Here is a 17,351-nt window from a genome sequence, read left to right on the forward strand (position 1 = left end):
CTTATATAGAAAACAATTAACGCAAAATAAAAGTTAAAGTTCTTACGGAAACTTACTAATAAATACGTTATTAAATATGATAAAAGATATAAATGAATTTAATACGAAAATAAAAGTAAATGGTCACAAAACTTTGTGATATTCGTGTTGCAATTTTAGTACATAAACTAGTTTTGTCCTTAGGTCCACTCGATTTCATTACTTGTATCGAATCAGGAATTAAACTTTTTCCCATATTTGAACTATTTAAAATATGTTGCTTATAGTTCAAAAAAGGCAGCACGAAATAATTTAATATAATACAATTAAATCTTTAACAAACATTTAACAACATTTTTTTTAATTTATTTTATCTAATGATAGTTTAATATTGTATTAATCAGAAACGTCGCACGATACTGGTGTCACCTAACGTTACACACTCAAAGACGTAAGCCAAAATAAAAACGTTGGAATGTACGGAAGCCGATAAGGGCCATTCAAAAAAAAAAAATTATGTCGTAATTACGACATAGCATGTCGTAATTTCGACATAACATGTCGTTATTACGACATCGCGATGTCGTTATTTCGACATAACATGTCGTTATAACGACATCGCTTTGTCGTAATTTCGACATAACATGTCGTAATTTCGACATAACATGTCGTAATTTCGACATAACATGTCGTAATTTCGACATAACATGTCGTTATTACGACATCGCGATGTCGTTATTTCGACATAACATGTCGTTATAACGACATCGCTTTGTCGTAATTTCGACATAACATGTCGTAATAACGACATCACTATGTCGTAATAACGACATCACTATGTCGTAATAACGACATCGCCATATATATATATAAAAGAATATGTATTATGATTGCCAAGACACTAAATGACACAGAAATTAACAGCTATAGGTCATCATAATGCCCCCAATAATTAGAAAAGCCCCCGCATAGTCAGCTATAAAAGAGGGACGAAAGATACCAGAGGGAGAGTCCCCGAAATGCTGTGTGGCAGACAGTGTTATTTATAAATTATAAGCTCCCTTGGTAAAACTCCAAATTTCATATTTAATGTATTTCATTGTTAAATAATTTACATGAAGCTTAATAAGTATATATTTGTTAATTGCATAGCTTTTGCTATTTGAATCCATTGGTTAAAGATATTTATTTATATTGTAAAATTTAATATTTGCATCGTCGCAAAATCTTTGGTTACCTTCTTTGGTTTCCTTCTGTGAGAAACTTATATATTTTATAGAACCCATTAAAGTTCATTCAACTACCGACGTATCGTGAAAGGCTACATAGCCAGTCAAAGACATTAAAAACTTCAATTTATTGGAAGAACTATATGTGGACTGACATTCAGACCTACCAAGGCAAACTAAGCTTTCCACACCCCAATCAATAAGCGCAAACTACATGGCTTCTTGTAATAAGGATGAATTGAAGTATTGATTGCTCTATTTCTACTTTCAAACGTTGGGCACAGTGTTCCTACAACACCACATTACACTTAAAATGCGGCGTCGAAGAGGGTTTTTGACTTCGATTAATTTTTGCAAGTTTTATTGGGTTTTTTATATGTTGGTTGATTCTAGTTCTGTTCGTTTTGTGATGTCATTATATCATAAGTTACCTCAAGTTGTGGAAATGATTCGATTTAATAATGTTTATCCTTTAAGTTATTTCAACAAAAAATGCAGAACTGTCGCAAGTAATGTAGGAAGGAAAGATGGGAGGAAGTACATGTATACGGTTTTCAATAAAAAAAAATTCTTTTTAGATGTACAAAACTTTTTTCATAGGATGTTTAACTTTCAAGGTGCATATCATCTGTCATTGTAAAATTTCTATATCTTAATTCAACTCCAATTCAAATATATCTGACACTGCAAGTAAATCGGACATTTTTACCCTTGGTTAAATTTGAATAGAATTGTGTTTTCCCTGTCACACAAGTTGTTGAAATACACCCCTTCAATTACTTGAACCTTGGCTTGAGAATTATTTCCCAAGTCATCTATAGTGTTCAACTTCTGATATACATTTTAAAATATAGTAATATACTCCTGGATCGTCCGCGAAAACGGCTAATATAATCCCGGGTTTTTATTAATTCGATGAAACAGTTTTCGTCGCTGTTTGGGATTCGTCTTTCAATTACCTCCATTTCATGCACAAGTTTATATTGACGAAAATTTCCGGCTTCGATAGTACAGGAATTACTTTCATCACGACAGTTATAACATGAACAGGACAAATCGCGAATTAAAACATTCCGTGAACTGGTATTAAGTCTTTTATTATTGGTGATTGCACATTAATGAAGTGACGACTTTAAATTGTCTATTTCAGATTACTTTCGCAACATAAATTTCAATTCGCATTTTACATTTAGAGGACTGTCTTGGTGTCTCCAATTTGTCTTTGCAAAAAGTGGACGACGATCATGTGATTTTCCCCCATTTCCCCATTCTATTAAATAAATCGTTAAAAGCTATAAACGGTTAATAAAAATTGCAAAATTTAACCTGTGTCGAACCTATGTCCCCGGGCGGAGTCTATAGCAACATGCACTATTCTTTTTTTCTGCAGCAATCATCAACCTCTTTTTTCAAATTTCATAACACGATTTGTTGTTAATTATCATGATCATTTAATTGAAACTTTAGCACATGTAACGTCGGAAATTAGCGTCTTTCGGATTTTAGACGTTTTCCGACGTTTGGACAAATTGGCTACCGTTTTGTAATGTGTGGAATCATTTTATTCCTTGAAGACGCAAATATGTAGTTAATAAGAAAAGAATCTTGGCATTTTTTACTCGTCGTTCCAACTTTTGTTTTGATCAATTAAAAAAAAAAAAAAAATACGCGTTAACTGCTTTGAAAATGAAATATCAAATTGGACAAAATGGCTACCGTTAGAAAAACGACTGTGAAGAGAAGATTTTATTGAATCAGCAATATTTGAACTCAAGAACAATGAGGCAAATATTTGTACTTTTGTTAGATATTATTAGTGTCTTACTCTTTTTATTCATTTTCTGCTATATCTACTTATAAAATTCACTTTCAGTCGTTGAGTTAACAACATACGTCGTTGGACATTTTTCTTATTCCAGCTTAATATGCAGCCACCGAGTCAAATGAAATTTGGCAAAATAACGGCTTTAACGCCACAAAGAACCGACACATGTCGCTGTTCCTGCCAAGAATCAAAAAGATCAGAGAATAAGAAATAGGATCACTTTACATAAGATTAAAACAGTTTTTCATAAATGTAACGTTGGACATCCGTTTTTTCACATAGCTTTGTTATTTTAATCCTCAAATAAACTAGGTATTATTTACTAAATGATGAAGAGCTGTAAAAACATAATTTAAAACATATATTGATTTTGTTTTAATATTGGTTCGTGTTTTCTTACATTTTTATTTTGTTTTGCGGATGAAATTTTAAAGATTCTGTTTTAAATCCTAGGGCTTGTAGGAACATCGTGCCCAACGTTTGAAAGTAGATGTAGAGCAATCAATACTTCAGTTCACCCATATTATAAGAAGCCATGTAGTTTGCGCTTATTTATAGGGAGGTGGACAGCTTGGCTTGCCTTGGTAGGACTGAAACAAATATAAGTTTTTATTGACCTTGGCAGGCTATATAACCCTTTCACGATCGGAACTTTGTTTAACTTCAATTGGATCTATAAAATATATAAGTTTCTTACAGAAGGTAACCAAAGAAGGTACCAGAGATTTTGCGAGGATGCAAAAATTAAACTTTACAATATAAATAAATATCTTTATCCAATGAATTCAAATAGCAAAAGCTATGCAATTAATAAATATATACTTATTAAGCTTCATGTAAATTATTTAACAATGAAATACATTAAATATGAAATTTGGAGTTTTACCAAGGGAGCTAATAATTAATTAATAACACTGTCTGCCACACAGCATTTCGGGGACTCTCCCTCTGGTATCTTTCGACCGTCCCTCTTTTATAGCTGACTATGCGGGGGCTTTTCTAATTATGATGACCTATAGTTGTTAATTTCTGTGTCATTTAGTCTCTTGGCAATCATAATACATATTCTATTAAATATATAGCGATGTCGTTATTACGACATAGCTATGTCGTGTATGTCGTTATTACGACATGTTATGTCGAAACTACGACATAGCGATGTCGTTATAACGACATATTATGTCGTAATTACGACATAGCGATGTCGTAAAAACGACATGTTATGTCGAAATTACGACATGCTATGTCGTAATTACGACATAATTTTTTTTTTTTGAATGGCCCTTATCGGCTTCCGTAGGAATGCATGTTGTTCAGATGGCTTTTTACAATAAATTTTAAAGGATTAATTTTTTTTCCTAAGAAAGGATTAATTGTTTTTTCTTAAATAAAAGATGTTAAGCTTTAGTTTTGTTAACAAATTAAAAATAAAAAAGTAACTTGAATTGAAACCATTTGTTTTATATACATTTTAATTATAAAGGCAATCGATTACTTTTTTTATGGATAAACTATGCACTGCAAATGCACTCATCTTTGCACTCCAGAATGTCAAGGCGAAAGGACTACGGCATATCTAGCATGTTAGTTCTGCACAAATATATGCAAGGGAATTAGCGGGAACAATTATTATTGCTGGTTTTTTTTCTCTATTAATTTGTATTATAGCGGATCCGACTATTATAGTCCGGAAAACACTTCAGTTCCGCGAGAAAATCTCTCCCAACCCCTTCTTTATGAATCGGTAGAGCTTCCACATAAAACATTAATTTTAAAGTTTTCTTATTAAGCAACAAAATAAAATAGCCGTATTCCAAATCGTCTGTGAAAACCGCAATAATGACAATTAGACGGAACGTTAGAAGTATATTTTATTAAATAACGTCAAAATCGTATGTGGGGACATTGTATCGGACATTTTAGTTTTATCTGATATCTCGTATATTATATTTAATTTATGGGAATTTAATATCAAAATAGAGCTAATTTTTTGTACTTTTATCCATTCTAATTTGTTTTATGAAGCGAATGACACTGTATTAAATAAACATCATGAAAAAACAGAAAACGTAACCGTACGATTAATTTAGTTTGAAGGGGACAAAATGTCGGACATTGCTATTCAACTCGAATAATAAGAAATTATTTTAAAAAATCCTGATTATTGCATGAGGCGAAAGTGTGATCTTTGTACAAAATACTAGTATAAGAATTATTTACTTTCGACATGGGGATTACTCTGAAATTCCCTTTTTTGAGACAATTTAACAAAAATTACGGCAACCTTTCGTGCATGGGACAAATAATTTGTATCATCTTGATCCCTTTTTTTTATATTTCCGTCTTTTCGAGAGAAAAAAATCGACATTACGTCATCGCCCAATTATGAATTGCTTGTTCTAGACAAACTTTTATATCGTTTGGTAATAAAATTTATATGTTTTTTACGGTATTCAGAATTTCACAAAACTAAAAGTGTAACGCGGGACAAGGAAATCATATTGCAAAATCAAGGTTTTATTGAGTTTTAATTAATGAAAATGGTCTGTTACATATACAAAATTGCAATAATCTGAAAGAAGAATTTAAAAGCTTTAAAATGATATACAACACTTTATAATATCAATTTTTATGTTTAAAAATTAATAAGGTGAATGTGTCTTGTCCGTGATTTTACCAAAGTAACACCAGTAGCGTGCGACGTTTCATTAGTATTTTTAGTATTGAGTTTATGCCATATTTGTTGTTTTTATTACGTTTTAGGACGATGTAACCTTTAGGACTATCCTAAGACATCTAATTGTATGTCCTAACTTTAGGACCAAATTTAGGACATATCTTATTTTAGGAGACTTTCGTTAAGGTTCCATCATAACCTTTTGGCTAAAATGGCCGTATTTACACCCCAAATTTTACTCTGAGTACAGACTAACCTATACACCTGCAACAGTTTTAAGGGATGGCAGGAACTAGATTTATAAATTTTAAATGCATTTTATGTTTCAGAAAATTATAAACTTTTCTAGATTTTGCTATCCATTTTTTTTCGTTCCTGCAGAAGGTGCAAAAATTAACTAAGTAGTGAAAACGATTGAGAAGCTCCCCTCATATAATCAATGTTGTGAGTAGTATTGATTTAAATGGACAATAGATGGACAATAGACACCTGTAAACAATAGGTGATTTAACAGGTTAAAACTGTGTAACTGAGTGGGCTGTATCAAATGAAACTCGGGTGTTTGTTTATTTTGCTATCTTCTGCAGACTGGAAAAAAATGAACATCAAAATCCAGGTAAGTTTTTAATTTTCTGAAACGTAGACTTCATATAACTTTTATATATCTAGTTCCTGTCATGCCTTAAAACTTTCCTGGATGTACCAGTTTGTCTGTACTCATAGTAATTTTGGAGGTGTAAACACGGCCATATTTTTCAATTCCTTATGATGAACCTTAACCCGACTTAGGACTAAGACGTGTCCTAAGACCATCCTAAGACATGTCTTAGTCATAGGACAGCTTCGTTGACACGGCCCCAGAATGACATAGAAATTAACAACTAAAGGTCACCATACGGCCTTCAACAATGACCAAAGCCCATACCCACGGCCGACACTCGGCTAACCGAGAGATTGGTCGGTTAATCTATATTGAGTATGCGGCTATATGGGAGATTGGTCTGTTAATCGGGTTGGTTATACGTCTGTTAAGAGTAAAACGCACAATTTAATGTTAAACTGTATCAAATATACAGATTTTTGGCATATTTTAAGAACCAAATCAAAAAAAGAAAAGTGTCTGACAAAATGATATCTATCATAGAACATTTTCCACTTGTAAAAACATTTCATAGTCTACGCAGTTTTCAGTAAAATTAAAAGGCGTCGCGCAAGTATGTAGTATTTATGCTTATACGCATAGGAATTTTTTGATAAAAGTCGAAACAAACAATTTTAGATATCATTTAAAGGACACAAAATAGTACTTTGGGTCTAAAAAAATAAATTTGCATTGGTGAATATTTCATAATTGTAATATAACGTGAATATTACCACGTTTTAGTGAAAATTATGGGAATAAAGTCTGTTAATGGGTTGGACAATTGAAATTGTGTCAGTTAAGAGTTATTTAGCCACAGTTATTTTTGCTACCTTTATATTTTCCCATAGAAAAAGTTAAGAATGAGATGTTCCTAAGTAATAAAAAAAAATGATAATACGGTGCAACAGTATCCTACGGAAGCGAATTAGCGCCACACAGTTTTTTTTAAATTTTTCTTCCTATATTTGCGTTATAACGCAAACCGAAAAATATCTTGATTGCAATTGTTCATTAAGTTTTGTAAAAAATGTCCGTCTGTCATTCATTTCGGTTGTGATTTACTAGTAAGAGCATTTTTATTTTGACTTTCTTTGCATTTTATTGAAGGGTGTCACTTCAATATAGCGTGATATAAATTGGCCGCTGGAATATGCATGAATTTATTATTAATGTTTTCAATCAGCCTCAATTTTTGTGTCTGTTCAAAGTAGCACGTTCTCAAATCCGACTGAAAGTGTCTTTCTATTATACAACTAAGGGTACCGGTAAAATAAATATAAACTGTACATCTGTCCAGTGCATATAACGTGTTGTCATTCTCATGTGCACATGATATTTGTCACTGGACGAAAAACCCTAATTCGTAAGCATCCTCCAATTGGTTCTTTATTTCTATAACTTAATCATATGTTGTTTACAAAAAAAAAGTAAAATCACAAAAATACTGAACTTAGAGGAAAATCAATTCGGAAAGTCCATAATCACATGGCAAAATCAAATAACAAAACGTATCAAAAACGAATGGACAAGAACTGTCATATTCCTGACTTGGTACAGGCATTTTCAAATGTAGAAAATGGTGGATTAAACCTGGTCCTATAATGCTAACCCTCTCACTTTAATGACAGTCTCATAAAATTCCGTTATATTTACATTGATGGCGTTAAATAAACAGACACAATGAATAAAATAGTCAAAATATGGGTACATCAGTCATCATCGTATAACAATTTTAAAAGGAACAATTTAACAGAACACAAAAACATCTACTATCTACGAACACATTCATTGATTTGAGTGTCCAGATCTGACATCAGAAAATTTTATACGTCACATAAATTTGTCGTTCAATGTGCATACAAACGATTTTAAAATTTTACATAGGCAATGTTAGTCATTCTCAAGAACTAAATGTAAAGGAGCGAATGCAGCTACATTTGGTCATCTTAAGTTTTAATACATTTTATTCCGTTTAGTTCCTTTCTTCATAAGTGTAGAGGAGAACGGCAGTTGTCCGCATGTAAACTTCTAGCATTTGTCACCAATATGAGTACATCGCAATCCGTTACTGTTTCAACACCCAGGGGTGTTTCATGTGTGTATTCTTAAACAATTATTATTTTTTCTCTCTTTTTAAGCAATGCATCACTCTCTTCTGTCCTTATCTATTATTCTATATTCTGCTACTCCATCCAGATTATCGTGTATACCATGAGGGTTCGGATGGGGGTGTTGTTTATTTCTGTATTCTTTAAATTGTTATGTCACGTTTCTTCCGTGACGTTTTTTTCCTTTTACCTTTTATTTATCTTACTCATTATTCTTTCTCTATTCTTTATATTTTAGCATCCCAATATATTTTACTTACTGATGTTTAGTTACATTACGACGTTTATCTCTGATTTATATACTGGTTACCAATGTAGATGACAAGTTGGTGTCATGCATGACAATTAAACAGAATCCACATGACATATGCGACCATTCTTGGATGAAATTAACATTACTTTAATATTACACTTTTTGAAACCGTTTTTATCAATTTTCTATTTCCATTGTTTAAATTGTTCATTGTTCACAGTGGCGGATCCAGCCATTTTAAAAGGGGGGGGGGGTGGTCCCAACCCAGAGTAAAAAGGGGGGTTCCAACTATATGCTCCCATTCAAATGCATTGATCGGCAAAAAGGGGGGTTCCAACCCCCGGACCCCCCCCCCCCCCCCCCACCCTGGATCCCTCACTGGTTCATGTGTTGTTTCCGTATATTTTATGTTTCATTGCTCATGTGTTGTTTCCGTATATTTTAGTCGCTCGTCTTGAGCCTACCCATTTGATCCGATAACACCCCATATAGCAATAAAATTATACTTTTATTGCCATTCATAACTCTTAACAGACCAATTAACAGACCGGGTTTTATACATCCGACCCATTAACAGACAAGGTTTTAATTAAAGATTGATTTATGTCACCAAAATACAGATTTTCGTGAAGATTTTTCACACAATGATTTCAGTATGGTTAACAAACATAATGCCTGTCTTTTTTCGATGTTTAAAATATTGCATGCACGTAAATACAACCAACGTGTCATTTTGTGTACAGTTTGTGTGTGTAAAATGTGTATAAATTTATTGATGAGTAACCCGCCTTTTCATTTTATAGATCGTACATTGAAGCTAGAAAAATAATAATAACACCACTGGATTCAGTACATTGAATTGTTTTGTTAGACATGCATATTTTTTATGATAAACATATATTTAAAAAGTTATACAGTGAAACATGCTGAACTTTCAATGATTTTCTCGATAACACCTGATTAACAGACTTTAGCCAACCCGATTAACAGACCAACCGCCGATATAGCCGCATACTCAATATAGATTAACCGACCAAACTCTCGGTTAGCCGAGTGTCGGCCGTGATACCGCATTAGTCAGCTATAAAAGGTCCCGAAATGACAATGTAAAACAATTAAAACGAGAAAACTAACGGCCTAATTTATGTATAAAATGAACGAAAAACAATTATGTAACATAAAGACAAACGACAACCACTGTATTATAGGCTCCTGACTTGGGACAGACACATACATAGAGAATGTGACGAGATTTAAAATGTTAGCGGGATTAATGCTATTAATGTTACAAGCGTTAGCCTTTCAAAAAGGGCTATTCGACTCTTAGCTGATGAAAATGGAAAGTGCTCTCGCTTTGTAGATTAATTCATTTACTAGAATAGCCACGTGCATCAATGAACAAATTCTACCACACACGTGAGAGCCTGTCTCCACTTATGAAAATTTCTGGATCTGCCACTCACTTTCCGATTATGACAATAAACATTAACAAGTAAAACTAACTAATAATCCTGACAATATGTATTACATGAAATGTTTGCCATTAGAAATGAAAATATAAATATTCAATGTCACAAAAGCTTGATAACACGTGCAACCAAATATAAAGCACTATAAAAGGCTAATACTAATATGAAGCTCTCATTTTCAGGTCTCGGAGCAGATTCAGCCATTTTAAAAAAGGGGAGGTTCCAACCCAGGACAAAAGGGGGAGGGCTTCCAACTATATGCCCCATTTCAAATTCATTGATCGGCAGAAAAAAGGGGAACATCCAACCCGGACCCTCCCCCCTGAATCCGCCACTGGAACTTTAATTGTCAAGATTACAAATCACAAAGTGATAAAAAAACATATATGAAGTCAGGTGACAACATGTTGAAGAAAATTATTTGCAATTAACGTTTCATTCCAAATCCAATTACCATAAACACATCTTTTTCAAGTATTATTACATCTGAAAATTAGTAATAAAAACACTTAACTTGTACAGTCAAAACTAATTGCATTTTCTAAGACAAAAGTCAGATAAGATATCAATCACTTCTATACATGAAGATATAAGATGTAACATTCTCAAATTTGAAAGACCTTCTGTAGAAGTCCAAGTTGTAATCCTCAAAAGTACATGTATTTTATAATGCTTTTTTTTTGTCAAGTTGATTATAGACACAGTGTGCATTTTATTATAATAATGATCATTCCCAATTTCCATTCTCAATTATATTCAAAAAAAAAAAAAAACCCCTATAATACTTCTAAACCGTCAATATAATCAGCTAAAATACGGCAGGCTTTTTAGAAAAGCTATTACTTGTTGTTTACTCCAGAAGATTCGACTATTTATAGATAAAGGTTACCTGTGTAAAATCTAATTGCTAAAATAGAGAGGACAAATCCGATACTCTACGGGATTGAAGGACATTTACTTGGATTGTCCTAACCAATCAATAAATTTTGAGTATTCACGTCTCGTAATATCTTCCAATCAGGTAGCAAGAAAAATTCACGCCCTAACTGTCCATCGTTCAATTCTTAATCTCGACTCTCGAGTCGAGAACTAGGAGTCGAGAATCATGTGAGATCCATTCGCCATTTACGCTCGAAACATGATGTTGGAAGTCGTCGTGTGCAGTATCGAACCGTTAATCAGCATCAAAAATAGCAATATAAAGAATATAACTAGCTGACAAATACCTAATACTTAAACTATAAGAATAAACAATATATTGCTACCTCCAAAAGTAAAGTACCTTTAAAAAATGGCATTCCGGTACTATATTTCCATTTGGGTCAATGGTATGGGGGTGGGGGACTGTTTAAATCCTACATAGGAATCCAAAGAAATTAACTTGATGTCAAACAAAAACCCAATTATTTTAATGGTGAAGAGCATGCATGCAAGTAATTTGCACTTGACAGGATACATAATGAGTTAGTCTATAAAATGTCTGGAATGTGTTGGCACTCGCATATTATTTACTTATAGTTACTTATAATTAAAATCGATGCTATTTGTTGTCTATAAGTACACGTATAAATAATTCCAGTCGGTAATCCGTTATTGATGGTGCATTCTGCTAATCTTATCTTGTTCCACTGAATACTGACAACCACAAGCATTACACAGGCACATACAGATTGTGACTGGGTTAAACATTTCTGAGAGGGATATCGATAAATTAATATTATTCAGAAAATTTCGGCTGACATAGACTTTCTAGTCTCATTTCACCCAAAAAGTCACCCATAAACCCATATGTATATATCTATGGTTCTATGTGTATGACGTATGACCACATATGATTTTAAGACATTGATGCATAACCCTAACCCTAACGTGTTAGAGACCATAAACCAATCACTGCTGTAACAGAAACTCAATTTTGTTTTTTGACATTGTGGGTAGCTTTTGGAATTTTTCTTGTGAAAACTTATGAATGTGATAATTTGATGATTTGATGTTTTTCACCTACATCATGTCAACTTCGTTAATATTATAAAGTTGTTATTTTCCATTTGTTCTATTGCAATCTAATTAAAATTGAATCCTTTAATTGCTCCTGTTCTGATATGTCGCGCATCAAGGCTTAATGCGCGACATATCAGAACAGGAGCAATTAAAGGATTTAATTTTAATTAGATTGGTTCTATTGTGGTAAATGGCGATGAGTGTTTTTGACGTATTTTGCCATTTAACTGTTCATGTTTAATATGCATGCATATCGTGACAATATCGATATATTGACTACAGTAAGCAACAGGCCACAAGTACTTGGCCCCATGGGTGCCAAGATACAACAAAAAGAACTAAAATTGGCGTAAAACACCCAAAAAATATCTTTCAACCAATCAAATATATATCTATCAGTCAAGTTTGCGTTCATGTTGATACTACAGAAAATATGAAATATAATTTAATAAATGCATGTTTAAATATCTAAGTCGATGAAAACCGGTTTTCGAATCTGACTGAATGATTATATATAAACGTTTAATATGTAACATGTGCATCATAGTGTAATTGAATCCGGTATATAGCCTAATAAAGAAGTTTTAAAAATTCTGTAATTTTATTCGACCATGTAAAATATAGAGATCTTGATATAGATCTTAAACATCATTTAACTATCAATCGAACGTTCTAGTTATTTACAAAACATCATTAACATGTTATAAAATATTAAAATAGATATAAAAATGTGTTGGTCTTCGTATCATAATTGCGTTTCACAAATTATTGAAAATAGATAGCAATAATTAGAATTTTCTAGACGTGTACATGCATGATTATATATTTTGTATACACAAACACATACAGGTAAAATCTAGAAGTATCTATAGAAAAAACATCAAATGAATATTTATTAACTTAGTCAGTTTCACGAGGCGTAAATATACTACATATATCAACCTGTGTGAAGCTGCACTTATTTCACGTCTTACATTGTTTGTATTTTGGCAAGAAAATAGCTGACTTTATATTATTTGATTTGTCTCTGAGTTCGTATAGAACTTCCGTGTTTCGAGCTCGGATATAGTTAGACGTTTCTGGGACTAATAAGTGTAGAAACCGAAAGAGACTAATTTGTTTTAGTTAAGAACTAAAAACTTTATCTGTTGTATATAATCTTCTTCAAATTTGCTGGCTATTTCTGATAGATTAATTTGAAAATGACTGCAAAAGCGGTTGGAATCGATCTTGGAACAACTTATTCTTGTGTTGGAGCTTTCCAGAACGGTAAGGTTGAAATTATAGCCAATGACCAAGGGAACAGAACAACCCCGAGTTACGTGGCGTTTACGGAAACTGAACGTTTGATTGGAGATGCAGCTAAAAGCCAAGTTGCGATGAATGCCACCAACTCGGTATTTGACGCAAAACGTCTGATCGGTCGTAAATTTGATGACATTTCGGTGCAGAACGATATGAAACATTGGTCATTTAAAGTAGTAAATGTCAATAACAAACCAATGATTCAGGTGGAATTTAAAGGAGAAACGAAAAAATTCAGTGCCGAAGAAATCAGTTCAATGGTACTTACAAAAATGGCGGAGACGGCAAGTGCATATCTTGGAAAGAAAATAAAAGATGTCGTTGTAACGGTACCAGCTTATTTCAACGATTCTCAAAGGCAAGCAACTAAAGATTCTGGATCAATCGCTGGATTAAATGTTTTGAGGATTATCAATGAGCCAACCGCCGCGGCTCTAGCCTACGGTCTCGATAAAAATCTCAAAGGTGAAAAGAATGTTTTAATCTATGATCTTGGAGGCGGTACATTCGATGTATCGATTCTTACCATCGATGAAGGATCGATGTTCGAGGTGAGGTCCACGGCGGGAGATACTCACCTTGGTGGAGAGGATTTTGATATTAGAATGGTGGATTTTTTCATGCAGGAATTCAAACGGAAACACCACAAGGATATGAGCGGCAATAACAGAGCCGTGAGGAGACTGAGAACGGCATGCGAAAGGGCGAAGCGAACTTTGTCTAGCAGTGCCGAGGCAAGTATAGAAATTGATTCACTATTTGACGGTGTTGATTATTATACTAAAATATCACGTGCTAGATTCGAAGAGCTCAATGCAGATCTATTTAGGGGAACACTTGAACCGGTCGAACGTGCACTTCGAGATGCAAAACTTGATAAATCTAAAATCCATGACGTTGTCCTGGTCGGTGGATCTACTAGAATTCCCAAAATTCAAAAGCTATTACAAGAATTCATGGCAGGAAGAGAGCTTAATAAATCGATCAATCCCGATGAAGCTGTCGCCTATGGCGCTGCGATACAAGCCGCCGTTCTAACAGGCGACACCAGCGAAGCAATCAAAGATGTACTCTTAGTTGACGTTGCGCCATTGTCTTTGGGAATTGAAACAGCAGGTGGCGTTATGACAAATCTGATCGACCGGAACAGCAGAATACCTTGTAAAATGGCAAAAACATTTACAACTTATGCAGACAACCAACCTGGTGTTCATATACAGGTGTATGAAGGTGAGAGGGCTATGACCAAAGACAATAATCTGTTAGGAAATTTTGATTTAAATGGTATACCACCCGCACCACGTGGTGTGCCGCAAATTGAAGTGACATTTGACATTGACGCTAACGGAATCTTAAATGTTCATGCCGAGGATAAAAGTACGGGTAAATCGAATAAAATTACAATTACAAACGATAAAGGACGATTGAGCAAGGCCGAAATAGACCGAATGGTTAACGAAGCAGAGAAATACAAAGATGAAGATGATAAACAGCGCGAAAGAGTAACTGCGAAAAATCAGCTTGAGAATTATGCTTTTACCGTTCGGATGGCAATAAATGACGCTGGCGACAAGCTGTCACAAGATGAAAAAGACAAAGTGTTGAAAAAATGTGAAGAAACACTGAAATGGCTAGAAGCAAACACGTTAGCCGATAAAGATGAATACGACTATCACATGAAAGATTTACAACAGGTAGCTTCGCCTGTAATGACAAAATTACATGGAGGCGGTGCCAAATCCGGAGGCGAATCACACGGAGGCTCAACACAGGGACCAACAGTTGAGGAAGTAGATTAATGAATTGACAAAGAAATATATGACATGTATTCATATAATAAATCTGTATTTTTTTCATATTATGCTTAAGTGTTGAATAATCAGTTTGTTTTGCTGTTTGACGCTTAGCAATTTTCATTGCATATATAATATATCGCTTCATGTTTCAAAATAAAAATTTATTTTATTTTAATTTTGCTTTCAAATTGAACTGATACATATTGTTCATGAACAATTTATTTGTTCAGTTTCTAGTTTAAAAATACTTTAAATATTTCTTTGGAAGCGAATTTAAAAGTGGTACAGATTTGCTGCTAGTAAAAGAAATTTAAATACGAAGGTTGGATGAAGAAATCCAGGGGGGAAAAGGGGGGCATTGAAAATTGAAGAGGTATAAATTTGTTGAATGTTAAGACGGCGTGCACAAAGTTGACGGCAACTGTAAAATGCGCTTTTTCAATAGCTTTAAACATATAATATTTATATGTATTTTTAATATTTTTTGAAGAAGAATTTTTTTTTCATGATAAAATGATGAATGCATGCCATAAGAATCCACATTACTAGTAAGGTAAATTAATATTTAATCTATAAAGCATGAAACGGACATATAGAAAACGGCAAAAAATCGGTGTAACTTGTAACATTAAATTAGCATAAAATAGAGTTTTTGACCTAAAACTTATACAAATTTAACATTGTATCCCACATTTTCGTATAATAGAATTGTTCAGATTCGGACTCTGACATTATATGAAATTTACCGCCAAAAAATCAAAAACGACCATAGTAGATAAGTTTGGAATGATCTTCGTTATGTGTAAGAAGTAGTAATTTGGAAGGACTAATAATCAAAATGGAAGAATCGGTAAGAAAAAATATGTTATTGCTATCTTTTTATTTCCAAAAGAACTTGGTATTTGAAATGTGCAAACCCAGAGGTTTAATAAAATCTGCAACATATGAATGATTCGATAGTCCAGACTGAACACCTGAATTTTTTAAATGTCCAGCTATTATGTTACAATCTAAAGAAATGGCGTTTTGACGCTGTTTTCCGAAAAGGATCCACGACATCGTCGCTAATTATTTCCATTATACTGCTCGTAGCAAATATTTATTTATATTTTCAAAATGTGCATTTGCTGCACTTTTTTGTTCGAAAAAAAAAAGAAATATGTTGAACGTGAATGTCTAGGATTATGTGGTAAACTCAGTGTCCAGTGTTTTTGTTACGCTTACGTTTTTTGAGGGAAAATACCGACGTCGTAAATGGTTTTTGTAATTTGAAGACGTTACATTTGTAGACTCAGCTTTGTGCACGCCGTCTAAGCGTTAAGGTTATACATGTAATGATAAGGGGAATTGTCTTCATATTTCAGATTAGATAAAATAGAAAAATAGAGAATAACAAACAAAAACAAAAATGTTGACATACTTCTGCGTGTCACTTTTTCAATATACCCAGTTGAGGTACCAGCTCGGATTTAGCGTAGCCTTGCATATACAATAATGAGATGTGGTATGATTTCCTATGAAAAAAACAATCCAACAGCGACCAACCGACAGAGTGGTTTGCAACTATGAGTCTTTCTGAGGCCTTTATCTAAAGGTGCAGAAAAGCTGGATCTAACTACATACAAATAAATATAATCTATGACCGGATTTGATGATATGCAAGTTTTCATAAATTTAAAAAAAAATATTTTTACAAAGTTTTGCGTATGCAATCCTCTTCTAGTGATCCCCATTCATTTGACTCTCTTTCTGGATTTTCATATGCCTAATGGCACGATACGAATATGTCTTCGAGTTTATAGAAGACTGTGGTTATGTTTTATCTAATTGGCTGTATACGCATATGTTAAATGGTGAGGTAACGACATTTTCTTGAGATGTTCTCCTGATTATAAAACAAATCACACAACACGTAAATAAAAAGAACCTCCACAAATCTCCAATGGTTCTTATTAAGCATACACAAGCAAATGTAACGTGCTTTACAATTTACTGATGAATAGTGGACAGATTAATTTAATTACAATAGAAATTGTAATATACTAGTATTTAAACTCCTTTGTCTT

The 17,351-nt window shown here is 33.3% G+C and overlaps 1 protein-coding gene across 1 annotated transcript; it reads left to right on the forward strand.

Moving 5' to 3' along the window:
* The first annotated feature begins 13,003 nt into the window (after positions 1 to 13,003).
* Positions 13,004 to 15,460, forward strand: LOC139485849 (heat shock protein 70 B2-like). Its single transcript, XM_071270490.1, has one exon. The coding sequence runs from the start codon at positions 13,387 to 13,389 to the stop codon at positions 15,286 to 15,288; it is 1,902 nt and encodes a 633-aa protein (XP_071126591.1). The 5' UTR covers positions 13,004 to 13,386; the 3' UTR covers positions 15,289 to 15,460.
* The last annotated feature ends 1,891 nt before the right edge of the window (positions 15,461 to 17,351 follow it).

This window comes from Mytilus edulis, chromosome 8, assembly GCF_963676685.1.
Source record: "Mytilus edulis chromosome 8, xbMytEdul2.2, whole genome shotgun sequence".
Taxonomy (NCBI): Eukaryota; Metazoa; Mollusca; class Bivalvia; order Mytilida; family Mytilidae; genus Mytilus; species Mytilus edulis.